Here is a 26,518-nt window from a genome sequence, read left to right on the forward strand (position 1 = left end):
TATGCAATATACAGTAAATTATATAACATTAAAAGGTCAGGCATTGAAGAGATAACCATGTGCTGCACATAATAAATTGACCTTCATCTAGAAGAAGAATACTATACTTTTGCCAAATTTAGACGATGATAAGGATGCATTGGCTTGGTTCATTGGATTACAGACTGGAGACGTACAGTAATTGATTTTCATTAAATGTTCCCACATATTCAACAGGTACGCGATAATTCTTAATAGACCATAATCCATCAAGTACCAGGCTGCTGTTCTTGTCAGTATGATAAGCACGTCGTTACTGTTTGGGAGTTCACAATGCACAATGAGATATCTGTCAGAATTGATAGAAGTCATGACTAAGTGTTAATCCTGAAAACTTTTCTTGACGGCAGGAGATAAAAATGTATGCATCGCATTTCAGTGGAACGTTTCCCATAGCAAATACATGGTTGGAATACGGTATTTCTTGTTTTGTTGATGCTATTTTATTTTCGTTTGTTATACCACCGTGGACCCGACGTAAATCACGCGTCTGATATATGACGCGCCAAAGCAAGGTTATGTGTGCTTGGGGCAGCATCTCAAAAAACGTCATGGCAACCTGGTGAGAAGGGGTGGCGCTGCTTTTTTGCACCACAAACACATTAGCTGCCTGCGCGCGCTGTAGTCGAAGGCTGCGGACGAAGGTGGGGAGGCTCACCAGCGAACGTACTGCGCGCCGCTACTCCCGGGACGCGGTTGGCCAGCTCAAATGCAGTGAAGGGGAGAAAACAAAAAACTAAACAAAAAAACTTCTGATTAAGCTCTATTTTATGGTGTCTGAATAGAAGATGGCGCCGTCAGGCTCAGGCAGTATCAAAAGGAGCTGTCAGAGAGTTTTATACTGGATCCCAGTCCTTTTCATTACCATCATAGTGGCTTGGTCCTACTACGCCTATGTTGTTCAGCTCTGCATAGGTAAGGCTAATACCACACAGCAGTCACGTTGTTGCGTCCGCATATGGTGGAATAGCGTGGACTGGCGCGAGCAGTCTACGGTCTCCCCGCTGCGAACGTCTGAGTGCTGTTTAGTTGTGCATTCATTATTATTCGCTGTGCAAATTCAGCCTTACGCGTGTGTGCCTTAGGGGAAAGTAGTATGGCTTATTGCAGTGCTTGTTGTTTGTTCCGTGTAACATATTAACGTGCTAACGTGAAATCAGCGTCTCATTGAATACGGCAGAGCAGACTATGAAAATTGAATTTTTTCTCAATGAACTGACATGTCGTGGCTATTAATTAAATTATAGGACTATGGAAGACATGAAACAGAAATGTTGAGTCATAGCGACGATAGTCGTGTAAACAAGTTGCAAAGGTTGTAATCTTTTGTTTCAAATAGAATTGTGGCGTTTCATGACAAACCACGTTAAACGTGGAGAGAAGACATTCTTGGCAGATGTAAGATATTTTGATGTGATGTGTGTGACTTCATTCTCTTGGGTACCTGTGGTACCTGATGTTGCTTTTATTTTCAGATTAAGCCGGCTTTGTACCTGTTTATGAGAATGAAGGATAGTGTTCCTCGTAAACCAATGAAGTGATTGTATTAAATATGTATGCAGATATAATGTGTTTCCAGTGGCTTTCTCTTTCGTTTTAATTACCTAAAAACATCGTTTCCTCTATAAATACCATTGGGAAGTTAGAATATTGCTCATTTGCTGTAGATTTATTCAACATGTGTGTTTTATTTGTTAAAAAAAAAAACAACTATTTAGATGGTTCAATGTTTTTTAATGAGAATTGATGGTTATTTTGAGAAGGGTTTTCTGTGAGCTCAAAGATTATTTTCCAATGGGGTTTCTCAGTTCATATAAAGTGTATATCATACAGTAAAGTACATAACAGCATCAGTATGTACTTTTGTGTATTTATTTGTTTAACGGTCATGAGAGAATACTGACAGATTTACCAAGCCCTAAGCATTGAGTCATTGAAGTCATTCACAGCATCATCATTGAAAGGTGACCAAATTGATGGCAGCCCCAGTTATCCGCCTCATCATTTTATAGCACTCTTGAGCCTGACCTGGCTGACGCTCGGGTGTGAGGTCACACAAATTCTGGGAATGGGCTTTTCGCTAATCAACCAAGGGCCAACTGCTTCTTCTGACACGATCTTGCTTAAGCAGGGGCTCCGTTTAGCAATCCACGCAAGCCAACTCAGCCTCTGATCTGTAATGTCAATAACATAATGACGGCTAAAAATCTGCTGGGAGCAGGACACGCAAACAGAAACTTCCCTCTCCCTTTGCCGTAGACACAAGGGGAGCCTGGGGACGTGGACTGCTGGGTACGGGGTCGATATATTTCATGTGTTGAGGATGTCGTTGGAGTGTTCTGTGGAATTGGCTCAGAGCATTATCGATGGCTGGTGTGTAGCGTGTGAATCCATCACTGAGTAAAGAGGGCATTTACCAGTCGACACTTCTCATTGTGAGGACGCTCCGGATGTAATTGAAATAGACAAGGCAGGCAGATAGATTTAGGCTAGGTCTTGCATAGGTGTTGCTTGGCAGCTACACTCGTCCTTCACTGCTGTTGTCTTGTGAGCAATAACGACACAAGTGAAAATCCAGCGTTCTCCAGTAGGTTTACCCACAGGACATTATGCCTTGCTATTAAAACACTGTGTTTGGGGATAGCTTGTCAATATCGATGGATCCCAACTGTCAAAGATTTAAAATGGTTATTTCAACTTTCGCTGATTCTCACTGGCAGGAAAATTAGTATTTGAATTTGAGAGCTGAGGTTTCAAAGTGTTACCTTGGGTTTGAAGGCGGGGTGGGATGGGCCCTGCAAACCTGTGAAAAAGACTTTTGGGAAATAATTTGCACAATAGGAGGTGCTTGCTGGGTGCTCTGACAGGCAGCCAATGAAATTAACATCAGAAATCCTAGACCTATCCTAACAAAGCGCTTTTCATTCAACAGTTAGAGATCTTGTTGAGTCGCTAATTAGTAGAATCAACTGCGCCTAATTAGGGTTGAATTGAAAACCTACAGGACGCCAGATCTCCAGGAACAGGGTTGGTTACCACTGTCCTAGACAGTAATCAAAAGCTCTCACCATTTATTCGACAAATTTACTCAGACAGTAAGCTGAAGACTTGGTGTGTGAGAATGGGAATGACAGTAATATGACTGTAAATGGGTTGCCTTAATGTTCTATATCATTTTTTATAGCAATATATGTATCCAGTCCAGGGCTTGTTGACTGCAAAGGTATTGGATCCAAAGAGAATGAAGTAACTCCTCTCAATATTTAACTTGGCGAGTCTGTTTGAGTCTGAAAGAGGCCATAGACTCACAGTTCTGGTTCTTTAGCAATGGTAGCATGCCGTTAGCATTTGGGCTGCTCCTCTCTGTTGTGTCCTGTAACAGAGCTGGGCTCTGAAGGTGATAGCACAAGGGCCTTTATATTATGTTTTTAAATGGAAAATGACTTGTATGTGAGCCTGAAATATTAGACAACTATGTTGGATAAAGATGACTCTTCTGCCTCTCCTGTTGCTGGGTCTAGTGCTGGCGCTATAACATTGACTGAATGTAAATCATTAATAGTTTACTTATTGTTGAGTGCCTCTGCTTCCATTAAATGCAATGTCCATACATCATGACAGTTAATGATTTTTATATGTACTTATATGATATCATTCTTTAAACTGCGTATATTGAAATCATGTTAGTGCTGTGCAAGATGAATTTGTGTTTTTAACATATCTAGGTTGTTAATTCAAAACTGACTGAGTTTAATCTCATTTTTAAAATGACACCCGGCCCAGAAATAGATTTTGTAACTGCCGGTTGCTCTCTGTAGCCTCGGGCACCCCTCAGAACTTCCTGTAAATGCAAACATCAAAAAATGAAAATTGTCAGCATTGCGAGGCACAGAACTTAAATAAATTAGACACACACGTATAGACTTAAATGCGTGTACATGTCTCATTACAGGGGCAACAGAGACGTTCTAAATGGTGTAAAGGAGGAGTAAGCCAATAGGAACATGATATTTATTTTTTCTCACAACCATGTAGGCTTTGATCAGTTCTGGCTAATTGATCAAAGCCAGTGTAGCAGAGAAACATAATTAAAGCCATAACCATGAAAGGCTTGCACTTGTTTCATTGACAGTATAACTGTATGTGTACACCTAACTGAACTGATTGGTGCTGAGAAATGACTCAGTTACTCAAATGGCCACATTGAATGACCACAATGAATGGAAAGTCTCATTTCATAATTCATTCTTGAAAAAAAATCAGTTTTTAAAATATTTTTTGGAACATGGAGCCCACAGTATTCCTTCTACTATGCAGTCACTGCAGTGTGATAAAGTCTGCCTCGAATGTGACCGCATGGTGGTTAATACAGTAGCTACAGACACCAGATAAAATGCAGCTATTTCTTCTTCCCCGTTTGGCGGAGCGATCTATTTTAACGGGTGACATTAGCGCTGGCATCGAAATCACAGCTGTTTGTCTTGGATCTCTACTTAAATTACATTTTTTTTTTTCAGTTGTGCAATTACAGTGTTCAGAACCGCCTGGTCCTCACTGTGGTGTTCATCTTGAATGGGGTGTCAGGCTCTGGAGTGATAATGGAAAAACATGGCTGCGGGGTAATGTGTCGGAGTAATGTGTCAGACGTGTCCGGGGCTATTGCCATCACAGCACTGACTGCAAGCCCCCCCTGGATTATTCCACCGTCTTTACTGGGCTGTGGTTTGACTGTTTCAGCAGACAGTCTTCTTTCTTATTTTGTCTGAAGTCGGCTGAAGTCCGTCTTTAAAAGAGTGGCCGTGGTTTTCAAAGGTTAAGAATCTGAAAAATCTCTGCCCGTTCTGTCTCCGAGCCCACACCGCACCCACGGATTCTTTTGACCCAAGGTCTTTGGCGAATTCCTTCCCACAGTCCTCGAGTGCCGTAGCCAAGGCCTCCAGAGTGAGAAAGACGCGTTTGTAGTTAATGCAGCCGTTGTCCCGGGCGACTCTGCAGCTCTGAAAATCTTTAACGTGTTTTTCTCGTGAATCATTCGCTTAACCCGAACGGTTCCGCGCGGCTCCAGGGTTCCATTTCAACCGACTGCCGTTGCCGTTGCTGTTGCCGAGGAGGGAATTTATATTACACTCTCGGGCAGAGATTAAAATAAATCTAAATAAAGTAAACGGCTTAATTTAAGCGACAGTGTTGAGGCGGTGCATTAACTAGCTCTTTTCCTCAGCCAGTCAACTGGCATTACATAATCATTTGGCAGGCCATTGCAGCAAGTTAATTTTATCCTGAACTTACACTGTGTACGAGGTTTTATTTAATCCCTAGTTCAATTTAGCGAACTAGTCATGTTGCTGCCGTGCCTTTGAATTATTTTCTAAAAGGCAGTCATCCCTTTCTTTCCTCCCGTGGGTGAACGAGGCTCTTCCCTGCCTCCTTGGCTTCAGCTTTACATGCTCGGCATTGGAGCGTCTCTTCCATGGCGTGGGTGTCCTAGGTGGACGGGGGCCAGCTGACAAAGGGGACGTCAACTGTGTTTTTCCCTCTCTTAACAAACAAGATGGCTGCCTGGAGGACAAATGCCATGCCATCCACATATTTTAATGTTATTTCTTCAACCCCAGCTGAGACGTTCTTTTGCAGTCTTGCAAAAGCATGTTTATATTTGTACTGTTTTAACAGTGAGAACTGACATGTGATTTGATGCAACTGATGAATCTGCGTGCAAAATAAACAGGGACAGGTCGTAATAACAACTTTGGATACACCGATCACTGTAGGCTAAATGTGTCCTTTCTCATGAGGTTTTCCAATAATGTTGCACAACATTGTTCAAGAGAAACAACAAACAATACTTTGGTACTGTTAAAACATGCCATTCTGAGGTAACCGTACAGCATTAGCACAGTGCCTCGATTGTCTCGTTGGGACGACAGAGGAACCGGTTAAATGTAACTGGGGCAGCCTTAGGATAGCATGTGCCTTGAAGCACTACTGAGATAACAGTGAGATTTCAGGCAGCTGTCCCCTGTGGTTCAGTGGCAGAGTTTAGCTTATTGTGTGACCGGCATCAGATGTCTTTATCGTTAAAAAATGTCAAGCAAAAATGTTGTGTTTTGTTTTGTTGACCATTCGAGCTGCAGCCGTTGTTGTTGCCTGAAGGATGACCAGGCTGGGATGCTACCCAGCTTAGTGCCAGCTTGATGCCAACACACTCCATTGGCACCAAGGCAAGCTCTGGAGTGACAACTGTTTCCCAAGCAAATCCCCTCCCACGCACCACCTTCACAGACAGCCACACACACAAGCACACAATAATACATATGCATACACAGATGCATGCACACACACACGTACACAAACACACACGCATGCATGCGCACATACACACACACACACACACACACACAGACACACACATACACATGCACGCATGCAAACACCTGCACACATACACATAAACACACAAACACACACACACACACATCCATCCTCTCTTCCTCATACCCAGCTCTGACAGTGAACTTGGCTAACACCCAGTATGAACCAACAAGTGGAACGGCCCAAATCCAGACGAGAGTGAGAGGGGGCCCCTGTACCCTCCAGTGCTCAGCTCTGATTGGTTCCTGAGAATAGGGCTGCAGTGCATGTTCACATCCTGAGAGGGGAGAGAGCTCTCATTCAAATTACAAACGACACCTCCTGTCTGTCTGAATGCTCTCTCTCCTCTGTCTGACTGACAGAGGCTGACGGCGAATACCTGCTTTCATTACAGCTCATCTCTGCTCAGGCCTCGTGAGGGATCCCCTTGCGCTGTAGTTAAAGCGGTTTTTTTGTGGTTCTAGTTGGAAATCTTTGTTGAGTCCTTCAGCCATTTTAAGTTCTGTTGTTCTAGAGGCATAAGATGCTCTGTAACAGGATATCACCCTGCATAATTGATGGTGGCGTTGGGCGATAGCACGGTCCCGCGGTTAGTGTCTGACACACAAAGTGTTTAGACCTAAAGCATGACTGCCATTTCATTAAAACAAATAACAAGCCTGTGCATCCTTCTGCAGAAAACTGAATGACTGTTGAGATCATTTAAGCGCTGTCATTTATGGTGATGAAGAAAGATGATCACCGTACATCTTCAGTTATTAGGAGACACGAGGGGATTTGAATCCGTATGTCAGGCTTCAGTACAGGCACACACCTGCCAAGGCACTGAGGAGCTAAGCCTTGTCAGTCCGACGGTGCCGCAAGACCAACAATCGATGCCTTAAATAAACCGGCTAGCAAACCGACGCAAGCAAAAAGGCGAATGTGAGAAATCGTTTAGCACTGCTGACCGGTCCATCTTTCTATTATTTACGATCTGTTTATTATGGCTGTTTTATTAATGGTAAATGTTAAAGTGGGCATTGGAACGTTTTTATTAACCCGTTTTATTGATGCATTAGCATGATGAACTGGGACATTTTGGCAAATGGCCTGCTTCACCATGCAATTGTACTACTGATGACTGAAAGCAATGGGGTTCTAGAACACTGACTTAGAATTTTGAAAAAAAACTTTTTTTTTTGACGCTCTTGAAGGGGTTAAGAAACCATGCTCTGTTGCTCCTGTGTTGCTGCTAGTCTTACAGCATCGGTGGTCACCAGGTTTTGTTAGGTGTCACATGTTGCCTATTGGACATATTTTGACATTTGCATTAGTTTTGCTCACTTTTAGTTTATTTAGGCCTTTGGGTTATGTTCACTAGCTGGATTTGTGATCGCCAGGTCATGACACCTTTCCTCTGGTCTTCTCTCTCAGTGGCAAAGTCAGCATATTGCATGAACAGGACATCAGCAAAGTCCAGCCATTAGCAAACCCCATCGACAGTATGATGCCTGTGATTCACGGTGATGCCTGACCGAATGATATGGCCTAAGAGGCTAGCATTATAACAGTGTGCATTTGTGGTTCCGGGGCCTGGTTTTAATGGGAAGTTGTAATGGTAGCAGTCACAGGCTCTCACGATAGTCCTCATTTATGTGCACTTAAATTCTTGCATTAGCTATAATAACAGCAATCAGAAGACCCGATTCCATCAATTTGTTGTGCGCGTTTAAGGCTAACACCAAGAGGATGCTGGACAATCTTCTGAATAATGTATCGATGAGACCGATGGCTTTCCTCCATTTGATACAAGGGATCAAACACAAATTTGAATTTCGGTGCTTTATTGGAATTTGCTGCTGAATGTGACCAGTGGGTAATCGATTGGACCTGCTAAGACGTGAGATGTGGACCATTGCCCTTTAAAATATGACAGATTTTGCCTTTTGAGATTCATATGAGATTTTTAAGCCAATGTTTATTGTGGTGGAAAAGAATGTGAACTAGTGCCTCACAATGTTTGGTGCTTGATCCATGAATTAAACCAAAAAATAAAAAATAGGATTTGGGCTGCCTTATGTGTTTGTCTTATCCCCTGATGGTGTAATTACATTCATGTCAACCACTATGCTATTTGGCTGCCACAGTTGCTGAGGACTTCAAATCGCTCTGAACCAAGATTTTAGAGTATTCCATTAGGGACTAAAAGCTTTTCTTCTTAATGCGTCCGGAGTGGTGAGGCGCAGAGAGTCCCCTCAACAACGATGGAAAGCAAGCCTGCAGCCTGCGGCTAGGCCTCAGTTTTAAAGGGATATTTCACCTTGGTATAAGACAAGTAACTCTGTGGAGCTTATTCCATTGTATTTGCGTAGCGCGGATACTGGCAACATCAGATGTCCCTGTTGACCTTTAACGGCAGCGCCGTTCCTCTCAGTTTTTTGGTCCCCAGTTCACTGCCATTAATTTTCATGACCTCGCCACAATTAATGGTTTCACAGTGTTCTTTAAGGGTTGCCAGTGTTCTTTGAAGGCTGGCAGTGTTCTCTAAGGGTTGTCAGTGTTTTCTGAGTGCTGGCAGTGTTCTCTTTGGGTTGGCAGTGTTCTCTCGAGGCTGGCAGTGTTCTTGTTGGGTTGACAGTGTTCTCTGAGTGCTGGCAGTGTTCTCTTTGGGTTGGCAGTGTTCTCTCGAGGCTGGCAGTGTTCTTGTTGGGTTGGCAGTGCTCTCTGAGTGCTGGCAGTGTTCTTTTTGGGTTGGCAGTGTTCTCTCAGGGTTGGCAGTGTTCTCTCAAGGCTGGCAGTGTTCTCTAGGGGCTGGCAGTGTTCTTGTTGGGTTGGCAGTGTTCTCTCAGGGCTGGCAGTGTTCTCTGAGGGGTTGGCAGTGTTCTCTGAGGGCTGGCAGTGTTCTTGTTGGGTTGGCAGTGTGCTCTCGGGGCTGGCAGTGTTCTCTGAGGAGTTGGCAGTGTTCTTTCAGGGCTGGCAGTGTGCTCTAGGGGCTGGCACTGTCTCTGCAGTGCAAGGAGATGTCAGGAGAGTCCAGGTTTGGCTCACTGACCCATGGAGTTGCTCGGTACCTCAGTTCAATGTGGACAGCACACCAGCTGCTAGTCAGTGACCCCTGACTTTTTAAAGTCATTTTCTGTATGGAGCAATAAAAAAAATGGAATGCCAAATAAATGCCATGTTATAGCATCTCTTTTGTAGTTCAGAATGCAGGGTTTCAGACAATTCAGCTCAGCTGTATATCTTAGCTTTGAAGGGTGTTCTGTGTACCAATTTCCACGCACTGATTCATCACATACAGAATCCTGACTGGGAAGACAGACTGTTTGGTGAACATGTTGACAGGATTCCCAGAGAGTTAGCAGGTTTAATCAAATTCTTGCATAGATGAGGGACCGTAGAGTGTCTGCAGGAGGGAATGCATAAACATAAGGATCTGAAGATTGGAGTGTGATGAATATTTAGCATAACAATTACTTCAGGGAGACAGATATTATTTTCCTAAGCATCAATTTCGCTCATTATAACGGAGCGATATGACAGAATATGACAAATGTAGTTTGATGTGCAGACAGAGAGAAGCCTGACTCCTTTCCTCAGTAGTCACTGGAAGAAAGGAGCCCGTCAAACAGATCTAATCACATTATTTCATTCTCTTTCAGAATCTGTGGAGAATATCGGGGAGAAAAGTAAGTGCTCCGCCATAATCTTGCACGCGCTAATTATGCGGTTCGTAGTGGTATTAATCCAAAACTATTTGTTTTGCTTTGCACTTATGCAGATTGTTTACAGCAGTGAAAAAGGCTGTGACTGGTAGGCCTGGAGTTAGAATTCTCAGATCGTCGCTCTTGCGTACGCAGCGGCTGGCGGGCTATTTTTCAGCCTCCGTTACAGTCGCTGTCCTCCGCCTGGACGAGGGGAGTCGGGCAAACTGAACCCGTCGATAAATCATCCTGTCCGCGGCGCGGCTCTCATCGGAGCTGCCCGTCGAGGCGTCGGCCGGGAAAACCCGGAGAAAATTGACGAGGCTGAGAGATCGCAAACCTTCCGACGTGCGGATAAATATGACGAACGGGTCCCGGGGGGGGGGGGGGGGGGGGGGGGGGGGGGGGACAGGTGTCTTCATGCGATTGTCAGACGGCCATCTTGTAATTACGTTGGGGCGACTTGGTGCCGCGCAGATGAGCCGCGCCTCTGTCTGTCATTGTAACTGAGCGGGATGGTGTGGGCGAGCGTCTCACTGGCTGTGATGAGGCCACTTTGATCCCGCGCCTTCATTCTCCTCCGCGCACAGGCTGGTTCATTCTCCTCCGCGCACAGGCTGGTTCATTCTCCTCCGCGCTCAGGCTGGCAGCCCGCAGGACTCGTTTTTTAAGAATTCAGCACGGACGCCGAAATGTCACGGGGCGGAAGTCCGAGCCCTCGAGTCCGTTGTCCAAACAAACAGCGTTCAGGTGTCCTGCTGCCTCCTCCCGGCCTCGTGTCTCCTGGATTTGCCATTAATTATCCTCCTGTACCTCAGTCTGGCAGTCAGTCTTCAGATGCTGGAAAAGACAAATCAGCTGTTTTTTTTATTTTTTATTTTTTTTTGCTGAATGTCAGCTGGCAGCTAGCCACGCAGTTTTAAGAGCCCCCCCCCCTTGCCCCCCAAAGTGCTCAGACGAGATGCTTCCTGTTTCAACAGCTTCTCAAGAGCTCTTCACACTGTTCACATCCTCAAGGACGTTGATGCCACGCTCAAAAGCGGACATCCCTGGCTGGGCCTTTTATCGTTGTCCGTTTCTTCCAGTTTGTCCCTCTCATACAAATGATCAAAACTGCACTCCGAAAACATAGAACGGACTGTGAATGAATGATAGATATAGTGCTGTTCCGTGACATCATTTCCTTTTAGTTATGAAATAGTGTCCAGCTTCCCTACAGCTTCCCTGTCTACCCTCCTGTAGGTTTGCACTCCAGCCCTAACAATCGAGTCAGGTGTGCCAAATCAGGGTTGAAGTGAAAACCTACAGGGTGTTAGATCTCCAGGAACGGGGTAAGGCAGACACAGTGTGGTCATTAAAGATCCCATGGAGGTTTATGAAAGAGAAGGGGTGTCAACCTCCCCTCCCTGGCCTAATCCCAGATCACACCTGATTGGCTACACAATACCTTGCATTCCTACCTCATCTTCATTTTCTAAGTTGAACAAAGTTTTAAAAAATTGTTTAAACATCAGAAAAAAGGCGGGAAAAAACATGATTTACTCTAATGGAAAATGGTCAAAGTCAGTGATAGCTCCAGGTGTGCATACTGTAACAAAGAAAATAAATAGGCACAGGAGCAGCATAGGTAAAGAGTGTAAGTGTTGTGCCTTCAGGAAACATATTTAGGAAATGTATGACACTGCAGTACTAATGTCATCCGGCAGTTCATTCCACGACTGCAGAGCCTAGTGAAAGGAAAAAATCTGATTTGGAAAAGAAAGGGAAAAAAAGAGTTAATCTACCGGAGGAAGATGAATGGTCTCAGAGGGAGAACACCAAGTACAGAATCTGAAATAAAAAGGTACAGAGGTTTTCAACCGGCACTAGCTTGGCAAGGACAGCTCTCAGGTGAATTAAAACGAACCAGCAAAGCAAACTAGCCGTGTGTGAGAAGTGTGCATTTATCTTCATATTTAGGAATATAGGATTATATTATTTTGTTTTCTTTATTTTTTTCTTTCTTTATTAGGGCTAAATAATTCATAAACATCCCCACAATGATGTGTGTTATTGTGTTTAATCCCAATCAAATGTGTGTTTTTGACCTTTGTGTCTGTGTTTATTGCAGTTGTTTGCCTCCTGGCCTATCATATATTTTTCTTCATGTTCGCCTGGGCCTACTGGCAAACCATTTTCACGAAAGCAATGAATCCGTTGAAGGAGGTGAGTGTCTGCAGTTTGTGCATTGGAACGGGTACTCTGTCCAGAGTGGCTAAAACTCAGGGCTGTATTTTTGGTTAAATGAGTCTGGAAACCATTGTGGTTTCAACAGAAATGGAATTGGATTTTTTTTTTTAATGGAACCGATGGAGAGCACTATGCCTGACAGTAACATTTCTGAGGCTTCATTTCATGTCAGCCATTCCAGCATGCTTACGGTTGAACATCTTGACACATTAGAATGTCTTACTTTGACAAAGTCTCTGTAAAATAGATGTACCATATGCTTGTATAAAGAATGAATTTCTCGCCCTACAGGTATAAATTTAGACAGCAGGCCATATGCACAGGAAGCAGAAGCAATATCTGTGTCGTGCTGCCTGTTATGCAGTATTGCAGCATTTCAGTGTTATTGGGTTTCAGTTTTCAATTATGAAAAGGATGAAGTATATCAGTCTAATAGTGCACCTCTGCCATAGTTATCCACGTGATTGCTCTGTTTTGCTGGAGTTTATAACAAAGGGCTGGGCTGACTGGATTACCGCAACATAGTGGTCAGTTTTTTTTTTCAGTGCTTGTATCCTAGCAATAGCAAGGCCATACTTCACTCCTGTTTTAAAGCTTTAAGGCAGGTTTCCCAGACACTAGTCCTGGAGGACTGCAGCGACTGCAGGCCTGCGTGCTTTCCTTTCAGGCAGAAGCAAATTTAGGCCCTGGAAACACAGTTTATGCTAGTTTTTGGTGCGCTAAATTTAAGACTTGATTTAAGTCATTGATTGGCTGAAGAAACCACACAGCCAATCAATGACTTAAATTAAGAACTCAGATTAAGCACTTGATAATTAAGCACTGCTAGTTTTAAAAACTAGCATAAACCATGGCCCTTCAGGACTGAAGTTTGAGATCACTGCCCAAAAGTATCTCTATAATCGGCTAGAAATCTTTGGAATGATTCAAATATTTATGTGTATTTTCTTTCTGTAAAAGGTTTACTCATCGTTCTAGAGAATTGTGCTGGGAGTACAGTTTTGTTTCTCCCTTTTGGTCTCTGTAGTTCCACCTGTCATATGTGGACAAAGAAGGGCTGGAGAGAGAAGATCGAGGAGAGTCACAGCAGGAGATCTTGAAACGAATAGCCAAGGACTTACCCATCTACACCCGGACGATGTCTGGGGGTGCGTATGAGCAGGACGCTGGCTTTCACTCCGATTGCAAATAGGGATTTCTGTCCCAACAAGACCCTTCAGTTAGATCAGGGAGCTCAAACTCCAGTCCTGGAGGGCCACAGTGATTGCAGTTTTTTGTGCTTCCAATCCTCTCAATCAGCAGCAAATTTAGGCCTTGCAGCAAGGTGTGTGGTCTGGAATTGTCACGGTGACTTGAATTATGTACTCAAGCTCTGGGGGAAAAAAAAAACACAAACCAGCTGACACAATGGCACCCCTGGACTGGAGTCTGACTCATGGTTTAGCTGCTAAACACAATCTAAATGATTTCTTTGTGTTTCCTGAATATACTGAATAAAAATAAGAAATTAGCAGTTTACAAAGAAAGAACCATATCAGGTACGATCAGGACATGTTTTTCGATGGAGTAAATTAGCAATCTTAGAGAAGTCTAATCACTCACAAGGCAGACAGGCATAAACAGCTTTACAGTAATCCTTGTGAAACACGCAGGTCAGGAGTCCTGTCCAGACTGTTATCTTTTATTGGTGTTTATTTTATTGGCAGGCACGGCGTCCTGCTCGTGTCTCACGCGTAGTGAACGCTCTGTTATTGCCTCTCTCTCCTCAGCTATTCGTTTCTGTGACCGATGTCAGCTGGTGAAGCCGGATCGATGTCATCACTGTTCGGTCTGCGATAAGTACGGCCTTGCGCACTCAATTAACATAGACTTTCTCATTAACCTTACAGTGGAGTGCAGACTACTGAGGCATAATTAAACCCCCTGGTGATTTTTACAGGTGCATCTTAAAGATGGATCACCACTGTCCCTGGTATGTCGCCTTTCACTTAATTACTTTATTGTAAAAGGTGCAGATTTGCCATGGTTTCCTAGTAACAAGAGAATTCAGACACTAGATATATCGGTATTGAGTATATCAGATGGATTGATGTACTGAACAGACACATGTTTATTTCAAAAGGCGGTGAAAAACGAATGAGAAGACTGAAGCTAAATGTAGCTGTGTCTATAAAATGTGTGTGCGTGTGTGTACTGTATATACATCTCATCAAACACTTTGGTCCTTCTAAATACCATCACTGTACACTACACAAGCTTGTGGAAATCCGTTATCACAGTAATTATCCTGATGATAAATATAACAGTAGTAATTCCATATGTGTAAAGCACACATGCAGTATATCTTGCTTCCTGAATCAGAGCCTGGTGACAGACTAAAAGCAGTCTGCCAGAACACTGTACAAAAATAGCCTTCCTTTTGGTTATCGCTATATTGGTAGTAAGTGGGTGCTGGACTCTGGAATAAGGGGAGGCAATGCAATGATATGTGTATCAGGACCCGAATTTACTCCCAATAAGACAGGTCAGGTTTCATTTGAAATGATCCCAGCAGATATCAACGGCATTACGTAGGCCATCACCAGAGCAAAGTATATTAAGCAGACCTTACAATCAGAGTTTTTTTTTACTGCTAGTGAATAATGGCCTGTTTGTCATGTGGGTTGACTGTTATAATTTAGTACTCACAAAATTATATATGCTGTCTTTTTTTCCCCAGGGTAAACAACTGTGTGGGCTTCTCCAACTACAAGTTTTTCATGCTTTTTCTGCTGTATTCTCTACTCTACTGCCTCTTCATTGCCGCTACAGACTTACAGTACTTCATAAAATTCTGGACCGTAAGTTTTTTAGATCTTAATGCTCCTTGTCACTTTTGTTTAACGCAGTATCAGACAGAATAGGACTGCCGACTGTTTTGTAGATAGGCTTTTTCAAATTGGCTTCATCTAAATGCATTCACCTGACAGTGTATTGATCGTCCCGGTCGCAGGTAATGTTGATGTACACACATCTCAGAGAATAGCTAGCGGCACGCTCAGCCAATCAGCGACGTCGTATCTGATGAGCACTCGATACTGGCTGTCAGCTTGAAGAGCTCAGCTGTAATACAGCATGTGATTTTTGGAACGTGTGCTTTGCACAGCTAGCGTGCTTTGGAGAAAATGTAACAGCTTAACGAGGACTCGAGGCAGCAGAAGTGTGCTTAATGAGAAAGCTATCTTGTCTCATTCCAGAAGTTTTTCTGGCTGTAGAATCAATACAGAACAGTAATAAGTAAAAATGAGTTATGACATATCCACATTTTTAGTAACAATATCAGACAAATCATGTTCTCGTCCAATTACAGTTCCACTTTGAAAACTTCACAAATTGGTCTCAGAATATTTTTATATAAAAAAGACTGAAGAACCAAGGGAGGAGTACCGTGTGTATAGATTCCCTTCCTCTGCTCTTCAGTGTTGGGATTGGTATTCTGACATTTTAGTGTCCTTGATTTGTTTCCACCCTAGCAACAAATGCCAAGATTAAAATACCCTATACCACTGTACCCTATAACACTATGAAGGGACTAGTTCCGACAGCCTGTGTGAGAGAGGATGGCTGTTGCTTCAGAAATGATAATGGAAGTGTGTGGTCACAGAAGCCACAATGTGTTAGCACCCCTAAGTTAGTGGGGGACCTTCATAGGTGTGTTTGTGTGTGAAAGTCTCCTGACTGCATTACTGTATGACTGTGTGAAGGTTTTCTTTGTGTTTGTAAGAATACGGTGTGTGACAGTTCCCTCATTGTGGGGAAAATGTCCCCACTGTCTTACCAACGCATGTGACTGTCGCCTGTGTGTGTGTGTGTGTGTGTGTGTGTGTGAGAAAGTGCCGTGCCTCTAGCTCCTGTATGTGTAAAAAAAAATTGTTAAAATGTTAAAATGTCCTCTGTGCCTTTCTCTCTCCTCTGTGTTGGACTGTCTCTGTGTGAAACTGTTCCCCTTTGCCTGTGTTTTATCTTCTGTTGTGTAAAGGATTATCTCCTCTGTGTGTAAAAATGTCCTCTGTGCCTGTCTCTCTCCTCTGTGTTAGACTGTCTCTGTGTGTGAAACTGTTCCCCGTTGTCTTGCTCTTCCGTTGTGTAAAGGATGATCTCCTGTCTCCCCAGAACGGGCTGCCTGACACCCAGGCTAAATTCCACATCATGTTCCTGTTCTTTGCGGCCTCCATGTTCTCGGTCAGCCTCTCCTCCCTGTTTGGGTACCACTGCTGGCTGGTCAGCAAGAACAGATCCACTCTGGGTGAGCACTCTCTCTCTTTCTCTCTTCCGCCCCCTGCTGACTGAGCTGTGTCATTACGTTCTTTACTGTGATTGCATGGAACCCTGAGAATAAAGTAAGAAATGCTAATTAAATTGAGTGTACAAGAAATAAATTAAAAGTATTAAAATGGAAATGGTAGGCATTGTTTACCAGTTTAGTGTGCTTTAGTAGTTAATGTATGAACTAACAGGAGGAACCATTGCACTGTGTGTCTTCATTTGGTTGTTGCTGTGTGTGTTATTATCTATGACGACGCTGCATTTTTGTGTCGTACTACCACCTTTTCATGTTATGGCCCTGTTCCAATAACAATAATAGTGCTTTCAAACTGAGAGATCCTTTAACGTTGGCCAAGACGCGTCCGTAGACTGAAGGGCCTGTTTTGAAGTGGGCTTGTTCCGGTACGCTGGCGCCAGGGTGAAACGTGAGCGAGGCTTCGGCCGTGTGAATGGCCTGCTGTCTCCCCCGGACGGGCTTTCAGAAGGCCGGGGGCAGGGCGCCACGCATGACTGCTCTCCGTCAATCGCGCGGCTCTCCGCCCGCGAGAATCCCCTCGGCATTTCGATGCGCCCCGTCTTCTTCTTCTTCTCGGTTTTCGTCTGTCGCGCCCGGTCTCGCCACTCCAGAGGAGCCGGAACGAGTGAAAACAGGAAGTGAAGATTTCTTGGAGGTCAATGGAACCCAGAAAAAAACCCTTCAGGAGGCTTAAACTGAAGCAGGACAGGAAATGGAGTTAACTTCTGTGTAAAATATTTGTGTTGTCTGAGCTGATCTCTGAAATGTCATGTGGCTTACTGGAGTGCTGTTTTGAGTAGAAGATCAGCGGTAATCAGTTGCTAAATATTTGAAACTTATTATTTAGCTCAGGACTTCTCTACTCATATTTCAGATGAATTCGTTTATATAACAGCTGGCATTGAGGTTTTTTTTATTTTTATTATATCTCCTTCCTAATTAGAGCGAAACTACGGAAGAATTATTTAAAGCTTCCAGGGGGTTATAGTCCCTATATTATACCACATTAATGTCCTCTTTGTGGAAGCCGTCACTTGTGCAAGCTCCCATTGTGCGTGCACAGTGCTGATCTTTGTCTCGTTTCGGACTGGATTATCCAGGTACAGGGTTACGATGTCATGAAAGGATCGCGCAGCGGTAAGAGGCTTAGAATTCGGATGATAAGGGGTGCCCAGCTAGGAAAGCTTGATGGGAGAGAACAGGTATACCTGAATGCACAATTAGCCGGCTGTGGAATGTTGTCCACAGGAAGAGGGGGGTTGTGAAGCACAGTAATTACACACAGTAATGTCAGTTATGTTTTTGGCTGCTGATATTGCCCGATTCCTCCTGAATTTGACCTATATGAGCCCTCATGGACCTGACTGTATTTTATTTTGGTAATCGTTTCCTTTTTCAACCCACAAGCATACATCAGAGGCTTGGCCTATTCAAATGGCTCTACAGTTTCAGAATTGCAGCAGGTGCAGGTCACAGGCTGGACCGTAAAAACAGCAGGATAAGTGGGAGCTTACAATTGAATACTCCGTAACCATATCTTCAAAGGTACAGAATAAGTGAACTCCATTACATTAGGCTTGCATAAAGAGGCAGAGGCTGTTATCCACCCGTCTGTGTGCGTGGGCACATATTTATTTAGCGCAATATGTTTCTCTACAGCATCTGTTTAGTCAAACATGAACTCATCGCAATCAATCTCTCAAATATGCAAGGAAAACATTCCAACTTTCCCAGCGGCCAGTAGAAATGGTTCCTTTAGGGAGATAACTTGTATCTTTTTTACACGGTATTAAATAAAGGCATACAGTACATACAGCTCTGGAAAAAATGAGACCACCCCATATATTTTTTGGAAGAATTGGGGGTTACTCAACCAAATATTGATTGTTCAACCATTCCTAAGTGCAGTCATTGTTATATTAAAATTATTTATTTATGGGTATAAATAAAATGAGTAGCTTGTGTTATTCTGTGTACAACAACACTCTATTTTTCGTATTGTGACCAGTTGACATTTTCCGCACATAAATGTGCTGATTGACATTGACATTAACATTTTTGTTAGGAAAGAAAGTCAAATGTGGTTGGTAGTTCATGAAAGAACATCACAAGTTACATTTTACACAGGCACATGCAGTACATATATAAACTGTGAAACTGAAAATTTGTCTCAATTTTTTCCAGAGCTGTAGATAATGAAAAGGAAGATTAGTGGTCACACAATGGAATTTTTGCGATGGAGTAACAAATAATAACGACCATATCCCCTTGAAAAACGCAGCACAGTTCTCCAGTGCATTGATTTTCTTTGTTGATGTCGTAAACATGACAGATTGTGTTTGTGCTCGATTTCCAGTTAACAACCTGTGAACAGCATAAGAGTCCAAGAAACGGGAGATGGTTGTAGGATTCTCTGTCAAGACTCAAAATCTCACAAATTGGATGTTTCTGTTGACAGAAACAGAATAGAATCAATTCAGCTGATGAAAAGTTTTTTTTAACAGACGCACAGAGTTGTGTTCTGTACATGGTGCTTCATTAACTGGGTGCCCGTAGCAAAGACCATCATTGCTGTAGACTGTGGCGCTAATTAGCATAGGCTAAGGTCAACCACTCATCAGCTGAACTAGTAGGATAGCCCTGGAGCATACAGCGGATAGTACAAGGCCGTCCACAGTAATCCAGTGTGGGTCTGTGAGCTGAGTGAGATCAATGTTTTAAGATATCTCTGATTGCAGCTGAGATCAGTGTCTTATGATATCTCTGATTGTAGCTGAGTAAGATCAGTATTTTATGATATCTCTGATCGCTACTGAGATCAGTGTTTTATGATATCTCTGATCACAGATGAATGAGATCAGCGTTTTATGATATCTCTGATCGCAGCTGAAAGAGATCAGTGTTTTATGATATCTCTGATCCCAGATGAATGAGATCAGCGTTTTATGATATCCCTGATCGCAGCTGAAAGAGATCAATGTTTTATGATATCTTTGATCACAGAGGCCTTCCGAGCTCCCGCCTTCAGACACGGAGCGGATAAGAATGGCTTCAGCCTGGGCTTCAACAAGAACTTCAGACAGGTCTTCGGCGATGAGAAGAAGTACTGGCCGCTGCCCATTTTCTCCAGGTAGAACGTCTACTCGCTCATAGTCCACAGCAGGGCCCAACACTGTTCCGGGAGATCTACCATCCTGTGGGTTTTCACTCCAGCCCTAACAAAGCACACCTCATTCAACAGCTAGAGCAGGGCTGCCCAGCCCTGTTCCTGGAGATCTACCATCCTTTAGGTTCACACTCCAGCCATAACAAAGCACACCTCATTCAACAGCTAGAGCAGGGCTGCCCAGCCCTGTTCCTGGAGATCTACCATCCTTTAGGTTCACACTCCAGCCCTCACAAAGCACACCTCATTCAACAGCTAGAGCAGGGCTGCCCAGCCCTGTTCCTGGAGATCTACCATCCTTTAGGTTCACACTCCAGCCCTCACAAAGCACACCTCATTCAACAGCTAGAGCAGGGCTGCCCAGCCCTGTTCCTGGAGATTTACCATCCTTTAGGTTCACACTCCAGCCATAACAAAGCACACCTCATTCAACAGCTAGAGATCTCATGGAGCTGCTAATTAGTAGAATCAGGTGTGCTAAATTAGGGATGAAATGAAAACCCACAGGACAGTAGATCTCCAGAAACAGGGTTGGGCAGCCCTGGTCTACATGCATGCACACAACCAGAATGTGCTCTTTTCCATCCAGTGGAAAGGAGCACATCTCTTAGAGATGGGTAATAACACCAGCAGCCACGGAGGACCCGTCACTACTCAAGTGCTGAAGCGTTCCACTAATCTCCACAAAGAATCTTTTAAGGAAAGTACGGCAGAACTGAGTCTCCTCTCTTCTCCCTGGAACGCAGCCAGGGTGATGGCTGCTCCTTTCCCACCTGCCTCGTGAACCAGGACCCCGAGCAGCCGCCAACCCCGGTCGGATTCAACCCGCCAAACAAGCCGTGAGTCACCTCTCGCTCGGCCCGCGTTCCCCACGGGGCCGACTGCACTGCGTCAGTTCTGGTGGTCAGTCAGGCCCTGCTGCAAGTGATTCACACTGAAGGTTGCCAGTGTTACTAACAATTTTTTTTTTATTAATCTAATGCATAGATGAAGCACACACAATGCGCCTGTATTCAGAATAGAGAAATCGTTATATTTTTAAAATACAACAGAAAACATATCGATCTGTCACTGTTTTATAATTTGATTGTTGTTTGATTGATTGTTAATTGTAATTGTTTCACCGAGAACCTAGTTTATGCCTACTTGTGTGTAGGTAGTGTATACATGGAACATGATATTTGCCTCAGACAGACAGTCACATCCGATTAACAGACAGGATAGCATGTATCATGTTTGCCTTCTAGTGTGTGTCCATATGCAGTACATGGAACATGCTATTTATCCTTAGGCAGTCATATCTGATTAACAGACAGGATAGCATATAGCATGTCCTTGTGTGCCTGCCTGCTAGTGTGTCAGTATACATGGAACATGCTATTTAGCATGTCCTTGTGTGCCTGCCTGCTAGTGTGTCGGTATACATGGAACATGCTAACTTGTCCCTGTGTGTGCTTGGCAGTGCTGGAGAAACCACCGCCTTCCCAGCTAAGCCACTCAGAGAGTCCCAGAGCCGGCTGCTGAACAGCGGACAGTCCTGGACGGAGAGCGAAGGGGGCGAGGGCGAGGACAAGGACACGCAAGGTCAGAGGCGATGGGACGCTCCCGTTCCGTTTTGACCCCACCCTCCTCCTGCTATCCCAACACCTGACCGTGTATTGTTAATGCTGGATGTGTAATGCTGTCACTCTTGGCATCAGAGTAGAAACAAGAGATTGAAGAAATAATATTTGTAATGTGGACGTAAAGCACTCGAATAATTTTGGGTGCGCTATGCCCCTGAAGCAGAAGACCCACGACTCGAGCAGATGGTCATCACAGGCTGTGGCACCAGCTTTCGGCTACCAGATTGAGTCTAACAAGGACAAATACAGCCCTTTCACACCTTTCCTGGAACAATGCGGTGTGGCAAGGGGTTTCCAACCAAAGCAGTCATAACTGGATCTAAGCACTATCGTTAACAGTTAATTATAAAAAATCCAACAACTTAAAATAAGAATAATATCATATTTATTTAATTAACACTCATGCTCTGAAAATGGGTTACACACTCTGAACTTCCTGTAGGGCACTCGTATTAAGAGCTTCAGCTGCTACAAACAGAATATCACAAAATTACCACATCAAGTTACGATTTGAAATACGAATGAGTAGTGATTTTCATCATCGCATCATTTTGTTTTGTCTTTTAGGAACAAGCAACCCTGCAATGACCATAGAAAATGAGACTTAAAGAAGGATTTACATACTGGAATAAAGGTTGGTAACCAGCATGGCTGCCATTTGTTTAAATGTGTGGTTTCTTTATTTCAGAAATGGGTAACTATGTCCTGGATGACTTGTAATGTCACCATATGTCAGTTTGATAAGTTGATACTCATGGAAAAAGTATTTTCATATTGCAGAGAAAGGCAGAAACAGGCCTAGTCTCTTCTGGCACCACTGCCACCTGCTGGTTGGACACAATTAATACAGCCAAATAATCTGACAAAACAGGAAAAACGATTGTTCACTACATAATATGGAATTTGAATTTTTACTGGTTTCTACTTGAAAGCGGGCATCATTATCAGTATTGAGAAATAGTATTTGTTTTAGACATTTGAATATCAAAAAAGTACAAAGTCTCTTCCATTGCTTTATATGTTAATATAAAACAACTGAACAAGTGTTAAATTGCAGGAAAGGAACCATGGGATAGCATCACAAGTAATATAACAATATTTGATTTTATATAATTGGTGAGAAAGAAGACGAATCTATTACTCTACTTCATCGAATATATCAATGAAGTAGATGAAGGATAAGAGAACTGTAGTGCTGTCATGTTTAACTGGAGTGTATTTTTATTTGTACATGATTTATTATTCGAGACGTAGATATCGGACTTATCATGCACATGCAGTGCTGATAACACAATACAATTTGCTGTATAGTCTGCAGATACGTTTGAGTCATGATAAACCTTATACATACACAATTGTAATAGTTCTCACTTGTATATAACACGTATGGTAATAAATAGCAATATCGATCCAATGTTCAATTAATTTAAAATGGCTTGCATGTGATATACTGCATGTGACTGCTCATAAAGTAAAAAAAAACAGCATATTTTACTGTCAGTATTTTTAAATTTTTTAATTACTATTTATAGCACCCTGTAAAAAATTTTAATTGGTACTCACACTGGAAGTGCAAGATGTCCACTACTTTTTAATCTCCTATTCATATTTCTTTTTCCCTCTTACAGCGTTTGAAGGTCCCCTCTCTGTTCTCATAGGTCTGGTCTATGGAGTGTGATGGAGCCCAGAGGGATCTTGGTCATACTGAGTGGTTGGTGTGCCTGTGTGGGTGTGCTGTCTTGGCAAAATCCCATCATCTGATTAGTGCTTTTCATCTCTCGGGTCAAAACCGAAATGGTGCATTCAATCACTCTGTGAGAAAAAAAAAAGAGCTGATGTTTCTACCTACAGCATTTATTTACAAAAAAACATGGCTTCAAGTTTGAGATCCGAGAAATGTGGAATTGTACCCACGATCGTGGTGAAATACGAAGCTGTTTTGTGGCCTAGAAACGATGTGTCAAGTCAAGCAAAGTTGCAAGGACAAAGTAGCATTCCAACTATTCGTACTGTTTTTAAAGTTTGTATTTGAAAAAAAAAAAGCACAGCAAGAAAGTAAAAAAAAAAAGAAAAGATTTTAGCGTCTGTGGCACTGTGGATTATAGGTAATAGCTTTGAGAATGTACCTTTCACGTTTTCTTACAAAGAGCTCTGAGGTTGACAGTTTGACTTCTGGAACATGGAATTACTCCTACATTTTAAATGACAAGCTTCTTATTAACGTTTCCAAGTTTTATTTACTTTTCGTGCCTTCGTCCATATAATTTGCCTGTGAGTATAGAAAAATGCATACAGATATTACAAACAGAACTTTTTTTACACTGAAGTTATCATTATGAGTCTTATTTGGACCAACAACTTAAATGGACATTTGTCAGAAAAATAAACATACTTCAGATAACTGTACAGTTGAAAAGACGTTCTGCATTGTGTGACCACTGAGATGTACACAATGCAGTTGAAGCTTTTATACGGCATGCCAAAAGATACCTAAAAAAAAAATTTTGTATGTGTATAAGACTTGAACGAGAGGTATATCGGTAATAAACAGCACTTTCATACAGCACTTTCTCTATGCTGTGTTTATCAGTATATGCAGTACTGTGTGACTTTGATCTAGTCGGTGAGCATTTAAACATGCTGAACGCTTTGAAGGTATATTCACGGGCACATAATGCTGTGAGCTATAAGGGCTGTATTATTATTTATGGATTTGAATGAAATAAGGTGCCTGTATGAAATTGAAGGTCAGTATCTCGGAGGTTAAAAAAAATAAAAATCTTTCACTGCAAATCTACTGGTCACTTCAGCTTCAGAAGCTTCTACTCTGTAGTGGCTGATTTATGTCAGATGTAGAAATAAAAGTGCATTGCCATGAAATGTACAGGAGAAACTGAAAACACCCCCCCTCTCTTTCACGCCCCCCCCCCCCCCCACCAGAGTGAATGATGCATTAGCTCTCTAACACACCAGGTCAAGGGGGGGAAAGGAACATCTAAAGCAAATCAGAAAAATACTCATACAATTTACCATTTACATTCTTTCCTAGTACTTCTACACTTTTTTTTTTCACCCTCCATGCAATCTGAATTGGCTAATTGTATGTCCTCTTTACCCCCTTTGGTTCCATCTCTTTTCTCCCCCAAATTGAAACTGCCAACTGTGCCTCTCAAACTGCTGCTGCTGTGCCAACCTTTCCCAGAATAAGGAACACCAGCTGAGGCTGGCCCCTCCTCCAGCTAACGCAGTAGTGAATGAGTGAGTAGTCCTGGCTCACCTACTATCTGTGTGTGCTGTGCGGACAGAGCAGGGTTAAGACCCATATCCCACCCCCACCCCCTATTTTCATTTTGGACATACAGCCTCAAAATGGCTACCTGCATAGTTTCAGAAATTCAGCCCCAGCTCCTGTCCTGCTGACACACAGGTGTATTTTATTTATTTATTTATTTTTTTTTACTAACGCCCAAAGCTCTGTCATGTGATGACTGTTTCCAGACCTGTGGCGCATTGTGACTCACTCTTCATCTTCAGAAAACGCTGTTTGCTTTCCGGACATGATCTCATTTCCTTTCGGGGAAGAACGTTCTTGTGTGATTCAGTTTTATGAAGTCATCTTTATTTTACTGCCTGGAAGTGTTAAATGCAATCACTTGTACTTGGGGGGGGGGGGGGGGGGGGGGGGCGAAACAATACCCATTGAGCAGTCATACAGGGAATAGTGCCTGTAAGACCAATCCATCATTCCTACAACCGTGTAAGAACGATATATACCTCCAATTTACTAAGTAAATGGGTAATCTAGCCGTGCGCGTGCTGGAGGATTTCTCTCTATACCTCTCATGGAGCAATTTCACGGACAGCAGTTTAGTGAGTGGGTAGGAGGACTTGAAAAAACTGCCTTTGATTTGCAGCTATATTTTATTGGTTGGGGTGTCCCAAGATTTACGATCAAGATGGGTGGGAGTGGCCTCTCTCATATAGTTTACGAGCAAATGTACTGTCGTCGTTACAATGACAGCCTGTCGTTGAAGAGCGTGATACAAAAGTTCAGACTGGATATAATTTAATATATATGCAGAAGTACTGGGACAGTCACGGCAAATTTATTGTTTTTCCTCTGTACTAATCATATTTGTATTTCAAATGAAACGATGACTACGAGGAAAAATTCAGAATGTCTACGATATTACAACAATGTCGTTCGATGAGTTAGGTTCCCCTATTTCAAGTCAGCATTAGTATTGGGACAAAGTACGTTTTGACAAATTTAATGATTTGCAAGGTCAATATTTTGTTACTGTCCCAATTCTTTTGAATTTAATTGTATACTGTAATGACAGAATCTTTTTTTATTATTCTAAGCATACCAGAAAGTCAAATTGGCTCTAAGCAGAAACTATATATGATATGCTCATGCAACACTTGTCATACATTTACAATTGAGGTTTTAAGGTGTCACGGTAACAACAGTTTGAATAGGCTGAGGGATTGCCAGAAAAAAAACATTATAACATTACTGATTTCAGTGTTGTTCCACTGTTATATAAAAATAAAAATAAAAATGAACATGGGGTTTTAAAAATCCAAAATATTTGTTATTTGAAAGTTTACTAATGTACAGCATAAATGTTACTGGTGAAAACCATTGGTGTTTTGTTGACTGGGAATGCTGCATTTTTCTCTAAGAAATGTATGTCTTACAGTGTATGCTTTTAATTGATGCAACCCATGTATTATGTAAACAGTATAGCATAATATATTTTTATATTAATTTGCTGGCGATATGGAATATGCTTATCTCTTTGAATACGATGTGAAGACTGTGTACAATGTGAATGCCTCGTCAAGATGAGAAATAAAGTTTTGCGTTCAAAACTTTAAATTTTGCCAGGCTCGTTTTATAAAACTCCCAGTCTGAAAAAAAAAATAAACAAATGATTCTTCAGCTGTTCTTCCCTAACGCGAAAGGGTGGTGACACCACGTACGCTGCCTATAGCTGAACTTTACGATTTGCATTTTTCTTCCACATCTGACTCGTTGTGCAATACTGCTGGCTTACATCAGCCAAGAGCAACT

General features: G+C 42.7%; 1 protein-coding gene across 2 annotated transcripts; it reads left to right on the top strand.

Moving 5' to 3' along the window:
- Nucleotides 1-595: 595 nt before the first annotated feature.
- zdhhc2 (zinc finger DHHC-type palmitoyltransferase 2) lies at nucleotides 596-26,320 on the top strand. Of its 2 annotated transcripts, none has more exons than XM_035426341.1 (13): nucleotides 596-954; nucleotides 10,056-10,082; nucleotides 12,208-12,302; nucleotides 13,354-13,474; nucleotides 14,096-14,165; nucleotides 14,266-14,298; nucleotides 15,046-15,166; nucleotides 16,479-16,611; nucleotides 19,651-19,777; nucleotides 20,560-20,652; nucleotides 21,276-21,397; nucleotides 22,006-22,072; nucleotides 23,097-26,320. In XM_035426341.1, exons 1-12 carry the CDS (start codon nucleotides 828-830, stop codon nucleotides 22,044-22,046), a joined length of 1,110 nt encoding a protein of 369 aa, XP_035282232.1. In that variant the 5' UTR covers nucleotides 596-827; the 3' UTR covers nucleotides 22,047-22,072; nucleotides 23,097-26,320. The 2 variants fall into 2 exon arrangements, with proteins under 2 accessions (XP_035282232.1, XP_035282231.1); XM_035426340.1 differs by having other exon boundaries at nucleotides 597-954; nucleotides 23,067-26,320.
- Nucleotides 26,321-26,518: the final 198 nt, after the last annotated feature.

Source organism: Anguilla anguilla, chromosome 7 (assembly GCF_013347855.1).
Source record: "Anguilla anguilla isolate fAngAng1 chromosome 7, fAngAng1.pri, whole genome shotgun sequence".
Lineage (NCBI taxonomy): Eukaryota > Metazoa > Chordata > Actinopteri > Anguilliformes > Anguillidae > Anguilla > Anguilla anguilla.